Below are 19,286 nucleotides of genomic sequence, written 5' to 3'. Positions count from 1 at the left end.
CCCTAGGGCTTCGTTGGGAACTTTACATTTGACAAATTTGACAAACTTGACATGGACAGTAAAAACGAACTCTCGGGGGGGGGGGGGGGGGGGGGAATACCTGTGTTGCTCAGTGTTTGTGAGCACATTACCTTTGGCTCAGGGAGTGGTCGCGGATCCTGGGATCTAAGTCCCCATCAGATTCCCTGCCAGGAGCCTGCTTCTCCCTGGGTCTCTCATGAGTAAATTAAATCTTTAAAAAAAAAAAAAAAATGATGGCTCTCACTTCATTTTGGTTTTCTTTCCCATTTTTTTAATGTTCTCACCAGAAGTCTACTTGCAAATACACCTTTAGGACTCTGTAAACCACTAGCTCCTTTAAAGGAAGCTTGCATACAAAGCTTTTTTTATGGCTTAATGTATTACAGGTATTTGAAGAATATGCCTTGCTATTTTTGCCCTTTTAGTGCTGCTTATTTGGCCCAATTTAGAGAACACGTGAAAGTATTGGTTTTAGGGGGACACCTGGGTGGCTTAGTTTGAGCCTCTCTGCCTTTGACTCAGGGCGTGATCTGGGATCGAGTCCCACATCCAGCTCCTGCAGAGAGCCTGCTTCTCCCTCTGCCTCTAATGAATAAATAAAACCTTTTTAAAAAATGGTAATCGTTTTAAAACAAGGTAGGACACATAATGTTATGTTCTTATGATCAATACATCGGGTTGGATATGGGTCAATTATAAATTCCTTCCACTTTTAATGCAAGACAACAAATCAATTGGGGAAAGCTATTAACAAGACAGAAGGATTTTTACAAATTGTTCCCCAAGTACTTAAGCTCTTAAAAAGTGTATGTATATATTTGATTATTTTAAATCCCTACAACACCTGCCCAGGCTCTGAGGAAGCCCCATAAACATGCCACTCTTGACAATCCCCCCTCCTACACCAGTGGTTTAAGGGTATTGGGGGTGGACTGGCTTGGGTTGGTTATTTTTGAGCCCGTGTTGCACCTTTAAGGAGGAAAGCAAGAGGATTTTTATAGGTCCTTAGGTTCATGGTGTGGGACACACAGCATGTAAGTAGGGGCTGAGGATGGAGTGTGGTAGGTTGGTGGGTTTTACTCTTTACAGGGTAGATTTCAGCGAGGAAAAAAGGGGGTGTAGATCAATGTTTGCTGCTGGCCCAATGGATCTTTTTTAGTAACTTGAAAAATAAGCAAATAGACTTCTTTGGCCCAAAAAGGGCCAGGTGTCCCTGTTCCTTGCTGCTGTTGGAAACCAAAGAAAGCTTAGCCTTTTATAAGTTGAAGGCGATAATATAACACTCATGCTGTTGAACGATGAGGTTAGACAAATGCAGATTTTCCTGCTCAGGGTCTAAACTAGGAACCAAATTCTAGGGTGTGCTATCATCTTCATATCGTGCAGTGAGCTGGGGTTTTTTTTTTTTTTTTTTAAGATTTTACTTATTTATTCATGAGAGACACACAGAGAGAAGCAGGCTCCATGCAGGGAGACCGATGCAGGGCTTGATCCTGAGACTCCAGGGTCATGCCCTGGGCATGAAGGCAGGCATTCAACATCTGAGCCACTCAGGTGTCCCATCTGTGTAGGATTTCTGAGTGAGATCTGTCTTGGTGTTTCAGCCACAATCTTGGGGCAGTGGTGTTAGTTTTATTTTATTTTTTTCCGGTGGTGTTAGTTTTAGAAATGCTACCAAAATGTCTACAAGTTGGGGAAAGGGAGCAGTGAATGTGGTATGGATTCCCCAGTTTTCATTTTGTAGGGTGGGTTTTTTTTTTTTTCCTTATATATACTTACAAATCTGCCATTTCATAGGTCTGGGGATAAGACAGTTTTTCAACTTTTTACCCTACACAAAGCACTATTTTTAGCAGCAACATTCACTTTAGAGACGTCTCCAAAGTTTATATCCATCACACATTTGTAAAAATCAAGAGTGATTTCTAAGTGGTTAAAAGGGCTACAGGGTAATACAGTAAGAAGAAAGACAATGACTACATGGGGGAAGGATTCATGGGGGAGGGTTGTTATATATATATATTTGAAGTTTTATTTGTGGTGAGTGAGCAGCATAGATTAGTAGTAGGATGAGTAAAAACATCTTGGTTCTTTCAAAATAATTACTCAGTGTAAAGGAAACCACAGTTTAAAAAAAATAAACATTTGAGTCTAATGTAAAAAATACAAAATAATTTACTGTGGGGGAGAAGTTTTTTAAAGGGCACAAGGAAAAGGAGTTTATATAGATTTACCATCCACAGTTTTGTATACAACTTTAAATATGTGCAGTTTTACAGCATGTTAATTAACCTCAATAAAGCTTTACTTAAAAATCAAATAGAGGTCTTGGGTCCCCCAATTTATTTTATTTTATTTTATTTTTGCACAAGGAGTCCAATGCCCTGCATCACTGAAAATTTCAAGATAATTTCTATTTGGGTCTGCAGCTGACCAAAAGCTGCAGGGTCCCACCAACAGGATTTTTATCTCTATCCTATTGCCATTTTCTTGCCCGTGCAGTAATATCCTTGAGACAGACTAGAAAAATAAGATTGACAATGGCCTCAAGTTCCTCAGCTACAGAAAGAACATGCACGTGGAGTGTATAAACTGAACCACAGGCATGGTCACTGGAACACCTGGGGATGCAAGTTTCAGTAGACAAATACATCACTTCCTGCAGTCCTATTTCTGTACACATCACCTGGCCCCTATAAGTAGTCTTACAAACAATAACACCAGAAAAGTGAACCTACACACGAAGGCACATGATTTCTTTGCAGTATTTGGGGAATAGCTCCCCCACAATAGTGCTCAACATTATTTGACAGCCCTGGAGAAAAAGAACCACTCCCCTATGAGCTCTAAAGGTGGTCTTAAGAGAAATATACTGTTCTCATGGCACTCTAGGCCTGGAAGGTAAAAAGTATTATCAACCCCTTAGCTTTGTCAAAACTAGGTCAGAACCCTAATGAGGAAGAAGGAAATTGCTGTGTAACCCCCATCCCCAATCATTCATGATGGTCAAGAGAGAACACCTCCCTTGACTACTACACCCACTGAGGAACCTGGCAGAGCAGAGGGCTATGCAGGGCTCCAGAAAGCTTGCCCATAAACCTACAAGTCTTGGGGAATCTGCCCCAGTGTTGGATGTTCATAGATGTGATGTTCAATTTCCAGGAGATGGCTCCCTCACAGTGAGTCTTGCTCTATGAAATATACCACATTCTGTGCAGGGCCTTCTGGTACCCAACCAGGTTAGACCTTTAGATGAAGGTTTTCCACCTATACGTGCTGCACATTTGTAACACAGACCTGGGTTATGAACATTTTGCCACACTCATTGCATTCACAAGGTTATCTGGTATGAAGTTTTCGGTGTTGAATGATGTGGGAGCTTTGGCTGAAGGATTTCCCACATTCCCCACACTCGTAAGGCTTTTCTCCTGTGTGGACTCTCCGGTGCTGGATAAGGTTGGACTTTTGGCTAAAGGATTTCTCACACTCATTGCACTTATAAGGTCTGGCTCCAGTGTGAATTCTCTGGTGTTGATTGAGAGTGGACCTGTGGCTAAAGGATTTCCCACACTCCCCACACTCATAAGGCCTTTCTCCGGTGTGAATGCGCAGGTGCTGAACCAGTTTGCATTTGTAGCTGAAGGATTTTGCACATTCATTGCATTTATAAGGCCTTGCTCCACTGTGAATTTTCTGGTGTTGAATGAGGTTGGAGCTTTGGCTGAAGGAATTCCCACACTCACCACACTTGTAAGGCTTTTCTCTTGTGTGAACCCTCTGGTGTTTAATGAGAGTAGAGCTGTAGCTAAAGGCTTTCCCACATTCACCACATGCATAAGGCCTCACTCTAGTGTGAATCTGCAGGTGCTGGACAAGTCTGAATTTGAAGCTGAAGGCTTTTCCACATTCGCTGCATTTATAAGGCCTTGCACCAGTGTGAATTCTGTGGTGTTGAATGAGGTTGTAGCTTTGGCTAAAGGATTTCCCACATTCGTTACACTCATAAGACCTTGTTCCTGGGTAAGCTCTCTGACAATTACTAAGGATGGAGCTTTGGTTAAAAGGTTTCTCACAGTCATCCCAGTCATGATAACTTTCTCTAGTGTGAAGTTGCTGAGGCTGGAAAAGTTTATGTTCATAGCTGAATGGTTTCCCAGTGTCACTGCATGTGTGAGGACTTTTCCTACCATGAAAGGACTCCCCATGTTCAAAGCTGCTGTGCGGTTTGGCCCCTTTGAGGGTGGCCTGATGCTGGAGAAGACTCAATATGGCCAGGAAGTCCTTCCCAATTTCCCCACAGGGGAAAGGCTTCCCTGACACATGCAATTTGTAGCTTGTCACAAACTCCATGTCCCATCTGAATGGCTTCTCTTCATTGTGCTTCTGGTGCTGGCGAAGATTCGCACTGAACCACAACTGTTTCCCACACGCCTCACAAGTGTACGATTTCTGCCCATGATGTGATTCTTGGTCCTCAGCCAGGTACAAAATGTCTCTCCCAAGCAAGACACACTTCTCACAGGGCTGAGCTTTCCAAATGGATGGATCTGGACTTGGAGTCTTGCCCAGTGACATTCGTTGCACAGAAAGTGCCGCCTCATCCTCCATTCCATACCAACAACCTGGAAATACAGAAATGCCAGTGTGATGTGCGTATTATATTATCTTTGGGGGAAGGAGCTGACCTCATCATAAACATCTGCTGGGTACACCAAATAATAGGTCACTGCATTTGTTTTCAAGAAGAGGGTGTTGGGGTTAGGCTATCAAAGGGCTGTAGTCCTGGTACTCTAAAGTCACAAGACTTGGGGAGGCCCCACAGGAAGACGCAGGGTCTCCAATTCATTCCTCTGCCAATGGCCTTCACTGGGGCTATATGTAAGTTTAGGTCCAGGCCCAGGAATATCTAGTTGCAACTGATTAGGGATCAAAAACTGAGGCAGAAGGAAAGAAAGGTAGAAAGAAGGGGTGGGCACTGGCATCAACACACTGGTAGGCCATCCTGTGAGGGGTTCCTGACTCCTCTAAACCACAGTTGAATTAACTGGGATTCAGATGACACAACGACAGGACAGGCAGAGGACTGGCCATGCCCCAGAGCAATTCTGCATACGACCCAGGAGAGGAAACACAAATAAATACTATATGCAGACCCACAGAGGAACATCTAAGAACAGCCCCTGGGCCTCCAGGTGAGGAGGAAGAAAACCTGGAGGCTGATCCATCAGGCTCACAGGGGTTTGCAGGCTCAACCAGAGGGCAAGTGCTGAGCCTAGACCTAGTGATGGCAGTGCCCACAATCCAAATGTGAGAAAAAGAGCAGAGTCTAGCCCAGGGCACTGGGGTGGGCATGAGGGTCTTACCCAGTGAGATCACAAGTGCAAAGTTCTCCAGCATCACATCATGGTATAGGCATCTCTGAGTCTCATCAAGGAGACCCCACTCTTCCCAGGAAAAGTATACAACCACATCTTCAAAGGTCACACTACCCTGCCATGATGGGGAGAGATAAAACCACAAACATCCCTTCTCCATAGGACCCACATTCCAGTCCCCCACCCCCACCCCACCCCACCCCAATCTATCCCATGCTCCTCCTCCTCCCAGGGCACCCAACTCAAAGGATATACCAAGCCCTGGTGCCAGTAATGACTATGTCCAGCCCTCTGCAACAACAGGCAGGTGGGCAGATAGAATCTTAAGTTCATGGCCAGTCCCCAACCATGCAATTTCCCTGAAATCCTCCACAGCGTATCTACCAGGTATCATAAAACATAGCCTCAACCACTGTTCCTAAGTCCCTAATACCAAGGATCTGGGGCCCATCAGCTCATATACCTCTTTTATACCTTTATGGCATCAAGAGTTCTTGGCAAGTAGCACCCCACTTCCTAGGGCAGCCTCAAGTCTCCAGTGTTCAAGGACACTAATCACATGGGATTTAGAGCCTACTTGAAAAACCTCACTTTAGGGCAGCCCACGTGGCACAGCGGTTTAGCGCTGCCTTCAGCCCAGGGTGTGATTCTGGAGCCCTGGGTCGAGTCCCATGTCAGGCTCCCTGCATAGAGCCTGTTTCTCCCTCTGCCTGTATCTCTGACTCTATCTGTGTCTCTCAAGAATAAATAAAATCTTTAAAAAAAAAATTTTTTTAATAAAATCTTAAAAAAAAAAAAAGAAAAACCTCACTTTAATACCCACTATCTCTAAATATTGAGAATTAATATGTAAACATAATACTAGGTCTAGTAATTAACAGATGATGACCTCTGCCCTTGAATTAGGCTCATCTACCAGGTTCCAAGTAAGGTTGCCACAAATAGGCAGCAGCCCCCTCTTGCCTCTACATCCTGCTCCGGTCTCCTCTTCTGTAAGTCTTCCACCCCTTCCGTGTGTTTGAGAGGTTATGCAGTACCCACCCTCTTCTTCCTGGCCTCTTAATCTTCTCTCCATCATTTGAATTTGCCTTCCTAATGTGACACAAAGGTCCACCTATGCATCTAATGCTGAACCCCAACTCAAATTTACAGACTTTTATATCCAGCTGCCCTCCTAATGCCCTGCATTGTTTTCTAAAGATGTCAGACTCAACATGGTTGCTGAGACAAAAGCCCTAGGGGTCATCCCTGTCTCCTATTTCCTACATTAGAAAATCTGGTTCTACTTTAAAAAAGGAATTTAGGGATGCTTGGGTGGCTCAGCGGTTGAGCGACTGACTGCCTTTGACTCAGGGCATGATCCCAGATTCCCAGAATCGAGTCCCACATTGGGGTCCTTGCATGGAGACTGTTTCTCCTCCCTCTGCCTGGGTCTCTGCCTCTCTGTGTCTCCCATGAATAAATAAATAAAAATCTTAAAAAAAAAAAAAAAAAAAAGGAATTTAAAATCCAACATTTTCTCTTATCCCCAGGGCTGTAATTTACATCTATGTTGCACCCAACCCTAACCTTCCCTTTGTGTTTGCTGCAGTAACAAAGCATTGGTAAGGTAAGATCCAAACCATCATAAAGAAAGAACACCTGCATTTCCCTGAATACTCAAAGCTCAGCCATACTGGTACCTGTACCCCATGAAAACCTCATATTACTGGCTTTTGCTACACCTGGATGTCTTTCCAGGGTCCTGGACACCCTCCCCTTTATGGGTAGCTTCCAAAAGTACTTCATCAGTAGAGCTCTGGTCTCCACTGCATCTCTGACCACCTCTCTGCCTGTGAGTCCAGGCATGCCTCTGCCTCACACCCTGCTTACCGTGTAGACATAAAACTGACACCAGGTTTCCCCCAGCCTAGAGCCACCACAGTGGCGCTCAGACACAGGGCCCCCCTGACATCAGAGCCTGGGCAGGGAGCAGGCACCCTGCCCGCAAGTGGGTGGCAGGAGGGCCCAAGAGAGATGAGACAAGTGTTTACCTGAGCTGGATCCCTGGGCTCGGCCGCCGCCATCAGACTTGGTGGGTGGAGCGGGGCGAGGAGCAGCCCAGTGCTGCGGGAACGCCTCCTCTCCAGCGGCACCAGTCCTTGCCTCGTCCTGACCCTGTGCTCTGGAACCTCCAAACAGGAAATGGACCCCAGAGCTGCCAAAACAACTGCCACGAGGACCCTGGAAGTCCCACTCTGATGTGATGGCACACACAGAAACGCCCGTCTCCTGGACCTTCATTGGCTCCACGATGGCGTCACTTGGCACGGGGTCCTCTGGGCAATGCAGTTGTTACCGCTCTGCAGGCTTCTGCAAAGGGCGCAGCACATAAGAACCTTCTGGAACACAGGCAAAGCAGCACCACAAGGGGCACTGGGAAGTGTTGTGCTGGCTCTGAGTGCGGGGTTGGGAGGTTGTGCCCAGATTCCAGGGAGTTCCCGACAACTGATCACTTGAATGTTTAGCAACACTGATGCTAATTCATACTTTACAATAGCAGGCTCCCAGATGCCCTCCAAAGGTTACAAATCCAAATGGATGTGGCATTCCATAGAGTCACTCATAATAGTGTGTCCTTTATTGTGGAGGGAACTGGGAATAATGTGACCTCATCTCCTATATTTTTGTTTTCTCAAGGCTCATTGTCCAATCAGTGCTTTTGTCCAACATCAGAAAGCCACTGGTATTTGGTCCAGTTTTATAGTCACTTACAGAAGGAGAGTGAGGGAGACTGCTCTAGCTTCACAGCCAGAAGCAAGGACACATTTGATAAAAATGAAAGTGATTCTAAAGCTTTCAAAACCATATTCTCAGTGCAGACCTTGCTCTAAACTTTGCAAATGGTAGGGCTATTAAGAGAGTAGGTTATAAAATGTAAAGCTTCGGGGCAGGCCGGGTGGCTCAGCGATTTAGCACTGCCTTTGGCCCAGGGCATGATCCTGGAGACCCAGGATCGAGTCCCAAGTCCGGCTCCCTGCATGGAGCCTGCTTCTCCCTCTGCCTGTGTCTCTGCCTCTCTCTCTCTCTCTCTCTCTCTCATGAATAAATAAATAAAATCTTTTAAAAAAGTAAATAAATAAGATAAAATAAAACGTAGAGCTCCAAACCAGATTCACTCATATCAGTTGTGCTCACTAGCTTATACGGCTTTACGTAGAACCCATTGTAAAAGCGATACACATGCAAGGACTGAGAATAAATGAGTTCTCACTTCTGGAGAGATGGCTCAGAGTTACTGAGTGCATCTGAATTAAAGGAGCAAATAAAACCGTATCTCTCTTAGGGGGGTTAAATAGATGAAGATATCCATTAAAGATATTGTGAGGGACATACTCCTGAGTTGAGGTGCCAAAGACCACACCTACACTTACTGTGTCACAGTGATTTGCTAATCTGCAGGTATATAAATGATATGGCATCAAAGATTCTATGTAAAATTGAGGCACCTGGGAAAGACAAGCTCTCCCACAAGTCTGTGTGTGCATACATACAAGCACAAAGAACATTATCCAAACAAGTAAATTATTGGGAGTAAAAAACAGTAAGTGCATCAAGAAATTTTTGGCTCTTAAATTAGAAAATACTCTAAAGCTCATCTCTCTCTTGTGAAACAATTAACAGGTTTGATATTTCCAGGTAATGAAGCCCTCTTTCAAGGGCCATCTAGAATTGATAAATGCTGTGGTGTCTATTCTAACTGCTCCATCTTCAGGCTTCCTTAGTCCCTAAGACACGACAGCATTGAAATTATGAAAATTAATATTAAAACGACCTCTATCAGGGATCCCGGATGGTTCAGCAGTTTGGCACCCGCCTTGAGCCCAGGACGTGATCCAGGAGTCCTGGGATCCAGTCTCGCATCGGGCTCCCTGCATGGAGCCTGCTTCTCCCTCTGCCTGTGTCTCTGCCTCTGTCTCTCTGTGTGTGTGTCTCTTATGAATAAATGGAATCTTAAATAAATAAATAAATACATACATACATAAATACATAAATAAAGAACGACCTCTATGTATTCAAGTGAAAAGAAGAACCATACATTTTTCAGTTTAAATCAAAAGATAGAAATGAGAGCAGTCCCAGTGGCTTAGTGGTTTAGCACCGCCTTCAGCCCGGGGTGTGAACCCAGAGACCAGGGATTTAGTCCCACAGCAGGCTCCGTGCATGGAGCCTGCTTCTCCCTCTGCCTGTGTCTCTGCCTGTGTGTGTGTCTCGCTCATAAATAAATAAATAAACAAACAAACAAACAAACCTACCTTTAAAAAAAAAATAAATTTGTCAAACTGTGTTGAAAAAAAAAAGAAAAGATAGAAATGATTAAGCTTGGTGAGGAAGGGATGTTGAAAGCCAAGACAGACCAAAAGCTAGTTAGGCCTCGTGAGCCCAACAGCTAGCCAAGTAGCCAAGCTGTGAACACACACACAAAAAAACCCTCAAAAAGTCTTTGAAGAGAATTAAAAGTGCTACTTCAGTGAACACACAAATGATAAGAAAGCAAACAGCCTTACTACTGATATAAAGTTTTAGTGGTCTGGATAGAAGATCAAAATGGCCACAACATTCCCTTAGGCCAAAACCTAATCCAGAGCAAGGCCCTAACTCTCTTCAATTCTAGGAATGCTGAGAGGGGTGAGTTGGCAGAAGACAAGTTGAAAGCAGAGGGTGCTTCATGAGGTTGAAGGAAAGAAACCATCTCCCTATCATCAAAGTACAAGGTGAAGCAGCTAGTGCTGATGCAGAAGCTGCAGCAAGTGATCCAGAAGATCTAGCTAAGATCATTCATGAAGGTGGCTACCCTAAACAATACAGTTTCAATGCAGACAAAACAGCCTTCTATTGGAAGATGCCATCTAGCACTTTCAGTATATGTGCTGTCAAAGCGACGACCATCTAGTACTTTCGCAGCTAGAGACGTCAAGCCTTGCTTCAAAGTACAGGTAGACTCTCATTAGGGACCAGCGCTTATTTATCATTTTGAAAATACTAGGGCTCTTACGAATTATGCTAAATCTGGGGATCCCTGGGTGGCTCAGCAGGTTAGCGCCTGCCTTCGGCCCAGGGCATGATCCTGGAGTCCCGGGACCGGGTCCCACATCAGGTTCCCTGTGTGGAGCATGCTTCTCTCTCTCTGTCTCTCTCTCATAAATAAACAAGTAAAATCTTTTTAAAAAAAAATTATGCTAAATCTATCCTGCCTGAGCTATCAATGGAAAAACAAAGCCTGGATGACAGCGCATCTGTTTATAATATGGTTTACTGAATATTTTAAGTCCACTGCTGAGACCTACTGCTCAGTGTACCTCGTCACTCAAGAGCTCTGATGGAGATGCTAACACAACATCCATTCTGTAGCCCCTGGATCAAGGAGCAATTTTGACTTTCAAGTCTTATTGTTTATGAAATACAATGTGCAAGGCCAGAGAATTAAGTTTACCAGAGAAGTAAACTAAACTGAAAATTCTATTCTAGCAGCCATTTATGGGTGGCAGAGTCAAAGTATGAATGGGAGTTTGGAAGAAGTTGATTCTAACCCTCATTTAAGACTTCTGTAAAAAAAGTAACAGTAGGATCCCAGGGTGGCTCAGCGGTTTGGCCCTTGCCTTCGGCCCAGGGCATGATCCTGGAGACCCAGGATCGAGTCCCACATTGGGCTCTCTGCATGGAGCCTGCTTCTCCCTCTGCCTGTGTCTCTGCCTCTCTGTGTGTGTGTGTCTCTCATAAATAAATAAATAAAATCTTAAAAAAAAAAAAAAAGTAATGATAGATGTGGTGGAAATCGCAAAAGAATTAAAAGTAGAGGAGATGTGACTGAAATGTTGCAAAGTATCTCATAATAAATGTTGCAAAAAAATCTCGTAATAAAACTTGAATGGATGACCAGAGAAAGGGTTGCTTGAGGTGGAATCTAGTCCTGGTGAAGATGCTTGATGACTGCTGAAATGACAGTTGATAAAGAAGTTCTATGGTGAAAGATTTGTGAAAGAAAGAGTCGATTGATATGGTGAACTTTGCTGTCTTATTTTAAATTGCCACAGCTACCCACAGCTGAGTCATGATTAGGACTCATGAAAAGCTCAGATGAGGGTTAGTGTTTTTTTTCTTTTTTTTTTAAGGTTTTATTTATTTATTCATGACAGACACACAGAGAGACAGAGAGAGAGAGAGAGAGAGAGGCAGAGACACAGGCAGAGGGATAAGCAGGCTCCATGCAGGGAAGCCCAACATGGGACCTGATTCCGGGTCTCCAGGATCACGCCCTGGGCCTAGGGCGGCACTAAACCGCTGAGCTACCCAGACTGCCCAGGGTTAGTGTTTTTTAGCAAGAAAGTATTTCTTGGGGATCCCTGGGTGGCTCAGCGGTTTGGCGCCTGCCTTTGGGGCAGGGCATGATCCTTGAGTCCCGGGATCGAGTCCCACATCGGGCTCCCTGCATGGAGCCTGCTTCTCCCTCTGCCTGAGTCTGCCTCTCTCTTTCTCTCATGAATAAATAAAATCTTAAAAAAAAAAAAAGAAAGAAAGAAAAAAAGAAAGTATTTCTTAATTAAGGTCTGTATATGGAAGCGGGGAAGGGGGGTTAGACATAAAAGACTACACTAAACATAATTTTTAGGGACACCTGGGTGGCTCAAGCAATTGGGCACCTGCCTTCAGACCACGGCGTGATCCTGGAGTCCTGGGATCGAGTGCCACCTTGGGCTCTCTGCATGGAGCCTGCTTCTTTCTCTGCCTATCTCTACCTCTCTCTCTCTCTCTCTCTCTCTGTGTGTGTGTGTGTGTGTGTCTCTCGTGAATAAATAAAATCTTTTAAAAAAATAAAAATTAAATTAAATTTTTAAAAAACATAATTTTTATGTATGCACTAGGAAACCAAAACCTTCATTTGACTTGCTTTATTCCAGTGGTCTAGAACCAAATCTGTGCTTGTAGTGTTTCTGGTGATGGGACTAAAATATACTGCTTTGGCATAAGAATCAACATAGGCAGAAAGAAGCTTTCCTGGAGCATACATTACATGATACAAGAAGAAACTTTTTAGAAAAAAGGAATATCGACAATCTTCCCCTCCTTCAGAAAGTTGAACTGAGGTCAAACTACACAAACTAACCTCTAGCTTTCTCACTTTTTTACTCTCCTCTGCTAAGAGTGTAAAGGGAAAGAGGTCCCTACTCAAGAAATGTAATCTTTTCTCTATCATTCATAGCATTAGATTAAAAATGCTACTTAGACAATTTAGACATTTTTATTCACCATGGTCCATATGCATTGACCCTTCACCCAATGTTTATAAGATACATATTTTGGGTACTAGCTTAAAATTCAGATCAAAAAAAAACAAAAACAAAAACAAAAACAAAAACAAAAACAAAACAAAACAAAAAAAAAATCAGATCAGCACGGGATATTTACTGTCAAACTCCCAAAACCTGAAAAAAACATACATTACATTTTCATGAAATTCTGTCTTTGAGTAATTGCTTACAACAATGGTTTCTTTTGTATCCTACAACTATTATTCAACACTGAATGCAAAATTCCCAGCAGATTAACTGCCATAGTTTATGAGACTATAAATATTTTTTAAAGTGTTACTTAATACATAATTGAGTGTTCTGGAGGGTGGAGGGAACTTAAGAGCCCAGAGACTCTATTTGGAAAAAGATGTTTTCTACGCCTCCAAAACAGAACCAAGGAATGGGTTTGTCACTGCTAATGAGTACAAAGGAAGGAAATGTTGAGAAACATGAAGACAGAAGGGAAGACAGGTGGTTGTGAGCCGACAGCTTGGATTCATAATCAGGGTTATCCAAAAGGATAAAAGTGAATGAGTAAAAGGAGTCAAACATTCTCACCAGGATCAGGATGGTGTATATGGCTCTGGCTTCACAGAAAGAGAGTCTACTGCTGAGAGGGTACTGAATCCACTGCTTGTATCTGTAAAGAACAAAGACGATGTGGAGTCAAGCCCACACCATGAGGCTCAAACATATTACATCGATATCACAGATGCTGTAAATTTTCTATGCCTCCTAAGCTTCTCAATCTGTCTGTAATATCCCAGGGAAAATGTATTACATTTCCCCCGATACTTATGTTTCTGCTTTTTTTTTTTTAAAGATTTTATTTGTATTTATTCATGAAAGACACAGAGAGAGAGAGAGAGAGAGAGAGAGAGAGAGAGAGAGAGAGAGGCAGAGACAGAGGCAGAGGGAGAAGCATGCTCCATGCAGGGAGTCCTATGGGGACTCGATCCCGGGACTCCAGGATCACATCCTGGGCCGAAGGCAGGCACTAAACCACTGGGCCACCCAGGCATCCCAGTATTTCTGCTTCTTAGCACAACTGGCACTCTCATAGGAATGTCTAAAAAAAAGGGTGAGGAATTTCCAAAGATCTGAACTCTAGTCTAAGTGAGAAAGATAATATTCAAACTTAAGTTAGTTGAAACTACCTTATCAATTTACAGAGCATGATTAAAAGCTAATTTTAGTTGAATGAATACTGGGTCATTATCATTATACCAGAAAATTTCTTTGTTATGTGAACATAACAAATTGTTTCAACTAATAATAATCATAAAAGCAAGTCTTTCATAATTACAAAGCTACTTCACTGGATTGGCTTTTAATAAAGATTAGTATCACAGAATCAAATTAGTATCTATCAACCAGGAATTGAATAAATCCTCATGGAGCATTAGGCAGTTGTGGATATGATCAATAAACTTTCCCTACTGCTTAAATTTCAGGTCATAATCTCACATTAAAAAAGGTATCAGAATATCATCTGTAATTAGCTCTTTTTCCTCAACACTGGAAGATAAATTGTATGGAAAATGTATGGTTATATACCAAATTTTTAAAAACTTAAAAGAATGGTATCTAAGAGAGGAGAGGAGAAAAGTAAACAGGATGAAAGATTCCTTTTGCATATTTATGATGAAGTATTTTAAAATACATTCCTAAAAAAAATAAATGAAGCTTATATTCACAAAATCTTTACTCATTATATAGCACAACACTAGGAAGAAACTTCAAGGATGAGTAACTGAATAAATTCTCTAACATCTGTACAATGGAAGACTACTCAGCAGTAAGGAATGAATAACTGACACATGCAATAACCTGGATGGACCTCAAGCATGTTAGGTTTAGTAGAAAATAAATTCATAGAACTATAGAGATGGAGACTGGATCAGTGCTTTTCAGAGGATAGGGAGGAGATAGAATGTGAATTGGTGTGAATACAAATAGCATGAGGAAGTTTTTACGGTCCCAGACCAGTTTGGTATCTTGATTGCATTGGTGGTAAAGTGAATCTCTGTGTATGGGAAAAATTTTGTAACACTACATGCAAGTTAAAAAATGGTGAAAACTAAGTAAAATCTATACCTATCTAATATGTCATCATTTGGGGAGGCTGGGTGAAGGGAACATGGGGCTTTTAGACTATGTAACTTCCTGAGATCTATACTTACTTAAAAATAAAAAAGCTAGGGCAGGCCCAGTGGCACAGCGGTTTGGTGCTGCCTGCAGCCGGGAATGTGATCCTGGAGCCCCAGGATCAAGTCCTGCATCAGGCTCCCTGCAATGGAGCCTGCTTCTCCCTCTGCCTCTCTCTCTCTATGAATAAATAAATAAAATCTTTAAAAAATAAAAATAAAATAAAAAAGCTAGGGACACCTGGGTGGCTCAGCGGTTGGGCGCCTGCCTTCAGCCCAGGTCATGATCCAAGAATTGGGGATCGCGTCCCACATTGGGTTCCCTGTGAGAAGCCTGCTTCTCCCTCTGCCTATGTCTCTGCCTCTCTCTCGTGTCTCTCATGAATAAATAAAATCTTTTTTAAAAAGTTTTTTCTTGAAGATGTTTTATTCATTCATTTGAGAGAGAATGTGTGTGTGCGCACAAGTAGGGGAGAGGGACAAAGGGAGAGGGAGGAGCAGACTCCCCACTGAGCAAGGAGCCCAATGTGGGGCTCTATAGCCCAGGACCCAAAGATCATCACCTGAGCCAAAGGCAGATGCTTAACCAGCTGAGCCACTCAGGCACCCCAAGAAAAGTTAATTTTAAATTAAAAAATATGGGCAGCCCAGGTGGCTCAGCGGTTTAGCACCATCTTTGGCCCAGGGTGTGATCCTGGAGAACTGGGATCAAGTCCCATGTCAGGCTTCCTGCTTCTCCCCTCTGCCTGTGTCTCTACCTCTGCTGTGTCTCTACCTACTTCTCCCTCTGCCTGTGGGGGCCTGCTTCTCCCTCTGCCTGTGTCTCTACCTCTTTTTCTCTTTATTTATTAAATATTTAAAAATCAATTAATTAATTAATTCAACAATATAACTCATATTAACCACCAAATAGAAAACATTTACCTAACAATGTTGTAAAAAACAACTTATCTTCAGGGCATCTGAGTGGCTCAGTTGGTTGAGTGTCCAACTCTTGATGTTAGCTTGGGTCATGGTTGGGGGGTCATGAGACTGGGCTCTGTGCTGAGCCTGTGTAAGATTCATTCTCTCTTTCGCCCTCACTTTCTCCCTCCTTCTGCTCACACTCTCTTTTCTCTCTCTTCTCACTAAACAAAACCCAGTTTGTTTTCTAATGTATATATCTACTTAGAGCTGTCCGCTTCTTTATCAGTATACCTTTATACATCTATTGTCTCCAAATATCATTTTAACTTAAAGAATATAGGGGTTGTGGAGGAATAGACAAGAGGAGTGAAGGGGAGTGGGAAGCACATTATTCCAATTATGGAATGAATAAGTCATGAGGATGAAAGATACAGAATAGGGAAACAGTCAATGTTAGGCTGCCTAGGTGGCTCAGTTGGTTAAGCATCTGCCTTCAGCTCAGGTCATGATCCTGGAGTCCTGGGAATGAGCCCCATGTTGGGCTCCCTGCTTGGTGGGGGAGGGAATCTGCTTCTCCTTCTCCCTCTGCAGCTCCCCAGTTGTGTTCTCTCTCTCTCCCTCAGAGAGTGTATGCACAAGAGGTGGGAGCAGAGAGAGAGAGAAGTACACTTCCTACTGAAAATCAACAGGGCCTAACTATGGTAATGGGAAAGCCAGAAGGCTATAGGAAACTGAGATTCCATTCTTAAAGGGCCAACATACTATAACACACAGTCTGAAACCCAACACAAAAGGCAGCAGTTTGAAAAATACCTGAGTCACAGATGAAGATAAACTAATTTTGGAGCATGTGCCAGAGGAGCAGAGATGTGTAGAGCCTTCTCAAAGAAAAGAAGTGCTAGTAGGGGCTATTCTTCTGGTTCTCCTTCAGCCTAACTGGCTGGATGCTTGTAACATCCAGTTCTGACCCTCTCCCTCTATCTTGCTAGCACCTCCACCCTAGCATTCCCTTGCAAACCCACCCCATCTAAGCTACCCATCCCCAGCAGGTACCCTTCCAAAGCAATTCCTGTCCTGCGACAGCCCATAGGCAGCCCCAGCTGGGTCAGGCATCTCTCCAAAGCAACTTCTACCCTTGGGAGGAGAGACTGGTCCAACCCACCAGCATACCAGCAGGAGCTACAGGATGGTCTCTCAGCCAGCCACAGCAGGGACTAGCCCTGTCCACTAGTGTGTTTGCAATAATCATGGCTGGTCATTGCAGAGAGATGGGCTGAGAGCCAGCCCCACCCACCAGCATACCCACAGCAGTCCCAGACCGGTTATAAAAGAGCTCATAAAGCATACACAGGAGACACACCCTGGAGTGAATTGTTTTGGTGACTGGAGGGACTGCACTCCTGGGGCCCCCAGGATGCCTTCCACATAAGAGGTCACTACCTTCAAGACCAGGACCTGTGGCTGACCTAATACATACAAACAAACAAGGAGTCAGACAAAATGTGGAAAGAGGAATATGTTTCAAATAAAACAGGACAGAAAAAAGAACTAAATGAAACAATCTATCTGATGAAGAGTTCAAAGTAACAGTCCTAAAGATGCTCACTGATCTTGACAGAAAAGTAGATGAGTTCAGTGAGAACTTCAAAAACAAGACACAAGATATAAAAAAGAACCAGAGATGAAGAATACAATAAATGAAATGAAAACTACACTAGAGGAATCAACAGACTAGAGGCTGCAGCAGAACAGATCAGTGACGTAGAAAATATGGCAGTGAAAAGCACCCAAGTTGTACAACAAAAAAAGTAATTATTTAAATTGGGATAAATTAAGGGAACTCTGGGGCAACATTCTCATTACAGGACTCTCAGAAGAAAGAATGGTACTGAAAACGTTCTTAACCTGGGAAGAGGAAAACTAACATCCAATCCCAGGAAGCACAGAGAGCCCCAAACAAGATGAACTCAAGTAGATCCACATAAGACACATAATAAGATAGAGAAAAACCTGGGTGCCTGAGAGGCTCAGTCAGTTAAACCTCTGACTCTCGGTTTCAGCTCAGGTCATCATCTTGCAGTCATGGGATTAAGCCCTGAGTCAGGCTCTCTGCTCAGCATGGAGTCTGCTTCAGATTCTCTCTCCCTCACCCTCCCACTCTCTCTCAAGTAAATAAAATCTTTTAAAAAATAAAATAGAAAAAACACTAAATAAAGAGATGATCTTAAAGCAAGAAAGGAAGGTACTTGCATGGCTTAGTCGGCTGAGCACCTGCCTTCAGCATGAGTCATGATCCTGGAATTGAGTCTCACATCAGGCTCCCTGCTCAAAGGGGAATCTGCTTCTCCCTCTGCTTCCCCCACCACCACCCCCACTCATGATCTCTCCCCCTCACCTTCAAGTTAATAAATAAAATCTTTTTTTATGATTTTATTTATTAATTCATGAGAGACAGAGAGAGGCAGAGACCCAGGCAGAGGGTAAAGCAGGCTCCCTAGAGCCTGACGCGGGACTCGATCCCGGGACCACAACCTGAGCTGAAGGCGGCACCGCTGAGCCACCCACGCTGCTCAAATAAAATCTTAAAAAAAAAAAAAAAAAATCAAGAAAAGCTAAGAGTTACATATCAGCAGAATTTTCAGCAGAAACATTTATGGTCAGAAGGTAGTATCATGATATATTCAAAGTACTGAAAGGAAAAAACTCTACAACCAAGAAATACTTTGCCCAGCAGGATTATAATTCAGAATTGAATTATACAAGGAGATGGGGTGCCAGATTGCTCAGTCAGTTAAGCATCTGCCTTCCTCTCAGATGATGATCCCAGGGGCCTGGGATCAAGCCTCACATTAGGCTCCCTGCTCAGAGGGCGTTGGCTTCTCCCTCTGCCACCCCCTGCTCATACTCTTTCTTCTCTCAAATAAATAAAATCCTTTAAATAATTTTTTTGAAGAATTAAAGATTTCCCAGACAAACAAAAGTTAAAGTCCATCACCACTAAACTGGCTTTACAGTAAAATTAAAAGAATTTCTTTCAGCAGAAAAGACAAAAACATAACTAGAAGAAAACTATGAAAGGAAAAAAGTTCCATTGGTAAAAATAAATATATAATAAAGGTAGAATCAGTGACTTATAAAGCTAGTATGAATACGAAGTAGCAAAATCAGTAAAATCAATATTACCTACAAAAATAAGTTAAGTAATACATGCAAAAAAGATGTAAAATATGACATCATAAACATAAACTGGGGCAGAGGAGTAATAAATGTAGTGCTTTTAGAATTCGTGTGAATTTAAGTGACCATCAACTTAATATAGACAACTACATGCTTGGGATATTATAGGATTCTCATGGTAACCACAAAGCAGAAGCCTACAATACTAAAAAGTCATCAAATCACAAGAGCACAAAAGAAAGGAACACAGAAAAATTACCAAAATATAAAAGGGGGGGGACAAAAAAAATCAACAAAATGCATTAAGTACATACTTACCAGTAATTAAA

At 42.9% G+C, this 19,286-nt stretch overlaps 1 protein-coding gene across 1 annotated transcript in view; it reads right to left on the bottom strand.

Annotated features, from left to right (window-relative positions):
- Positions 1-276: 276 nt before the first annotated feature.
- Positions 277-19,286, bottom strand: part of LOC121484176 (zinc finger protein 132-like) — a 52,858-nt gene continuing 33,848 nt past the window's right edge. Inside the window, exons 3-6 of the mRNA XM_041743034.1 lie at positions 13,286-13,367; positions 7,430-7,748; positions 5,385-5,511; positions 277-4,643 (exon numbers count right to left, since the gene is read on the bottom strand). Of these exons, the coding sequence (XP_041598968.1) occupies positions 3,361-4,643; positions 5,385-5,511; positions 7,430-7,462 (1,443 nt within the window). The 5' untranslated portion in view covers positions 7,463-7,748; positions 13,286-13,367 and the 3' untranslated portion in view covers positions 277-3,360. The remainder of the gene's footprint in view (positions 4,644-5,384; positions 5,512-7,429; positions 7,749-13,285; positions 13,368-19,286) is intronic.

The sequence above is a fragment of the Vulpes lagopus genome, chromosome 2, assembly GCF_018345385.1.
Source record: "Vulpes lagopus strain Blue_001 chromosome 2, ASM1834538v1, whole genome shotgun sequence".
In the NCBI taxonomy this organism is placed as follows: domain Eukaryota; kingdom Metazoa; phylum Chordata; class Mammalia; order Carnivora; family Canidae; genus Vulpes; species Vulpes lagopus.
The sequence above is the reverse complement of the archived record's forward strand: the minus strand, read 5'-3'. Positions and strand labels throughout refer to the sequence as shown.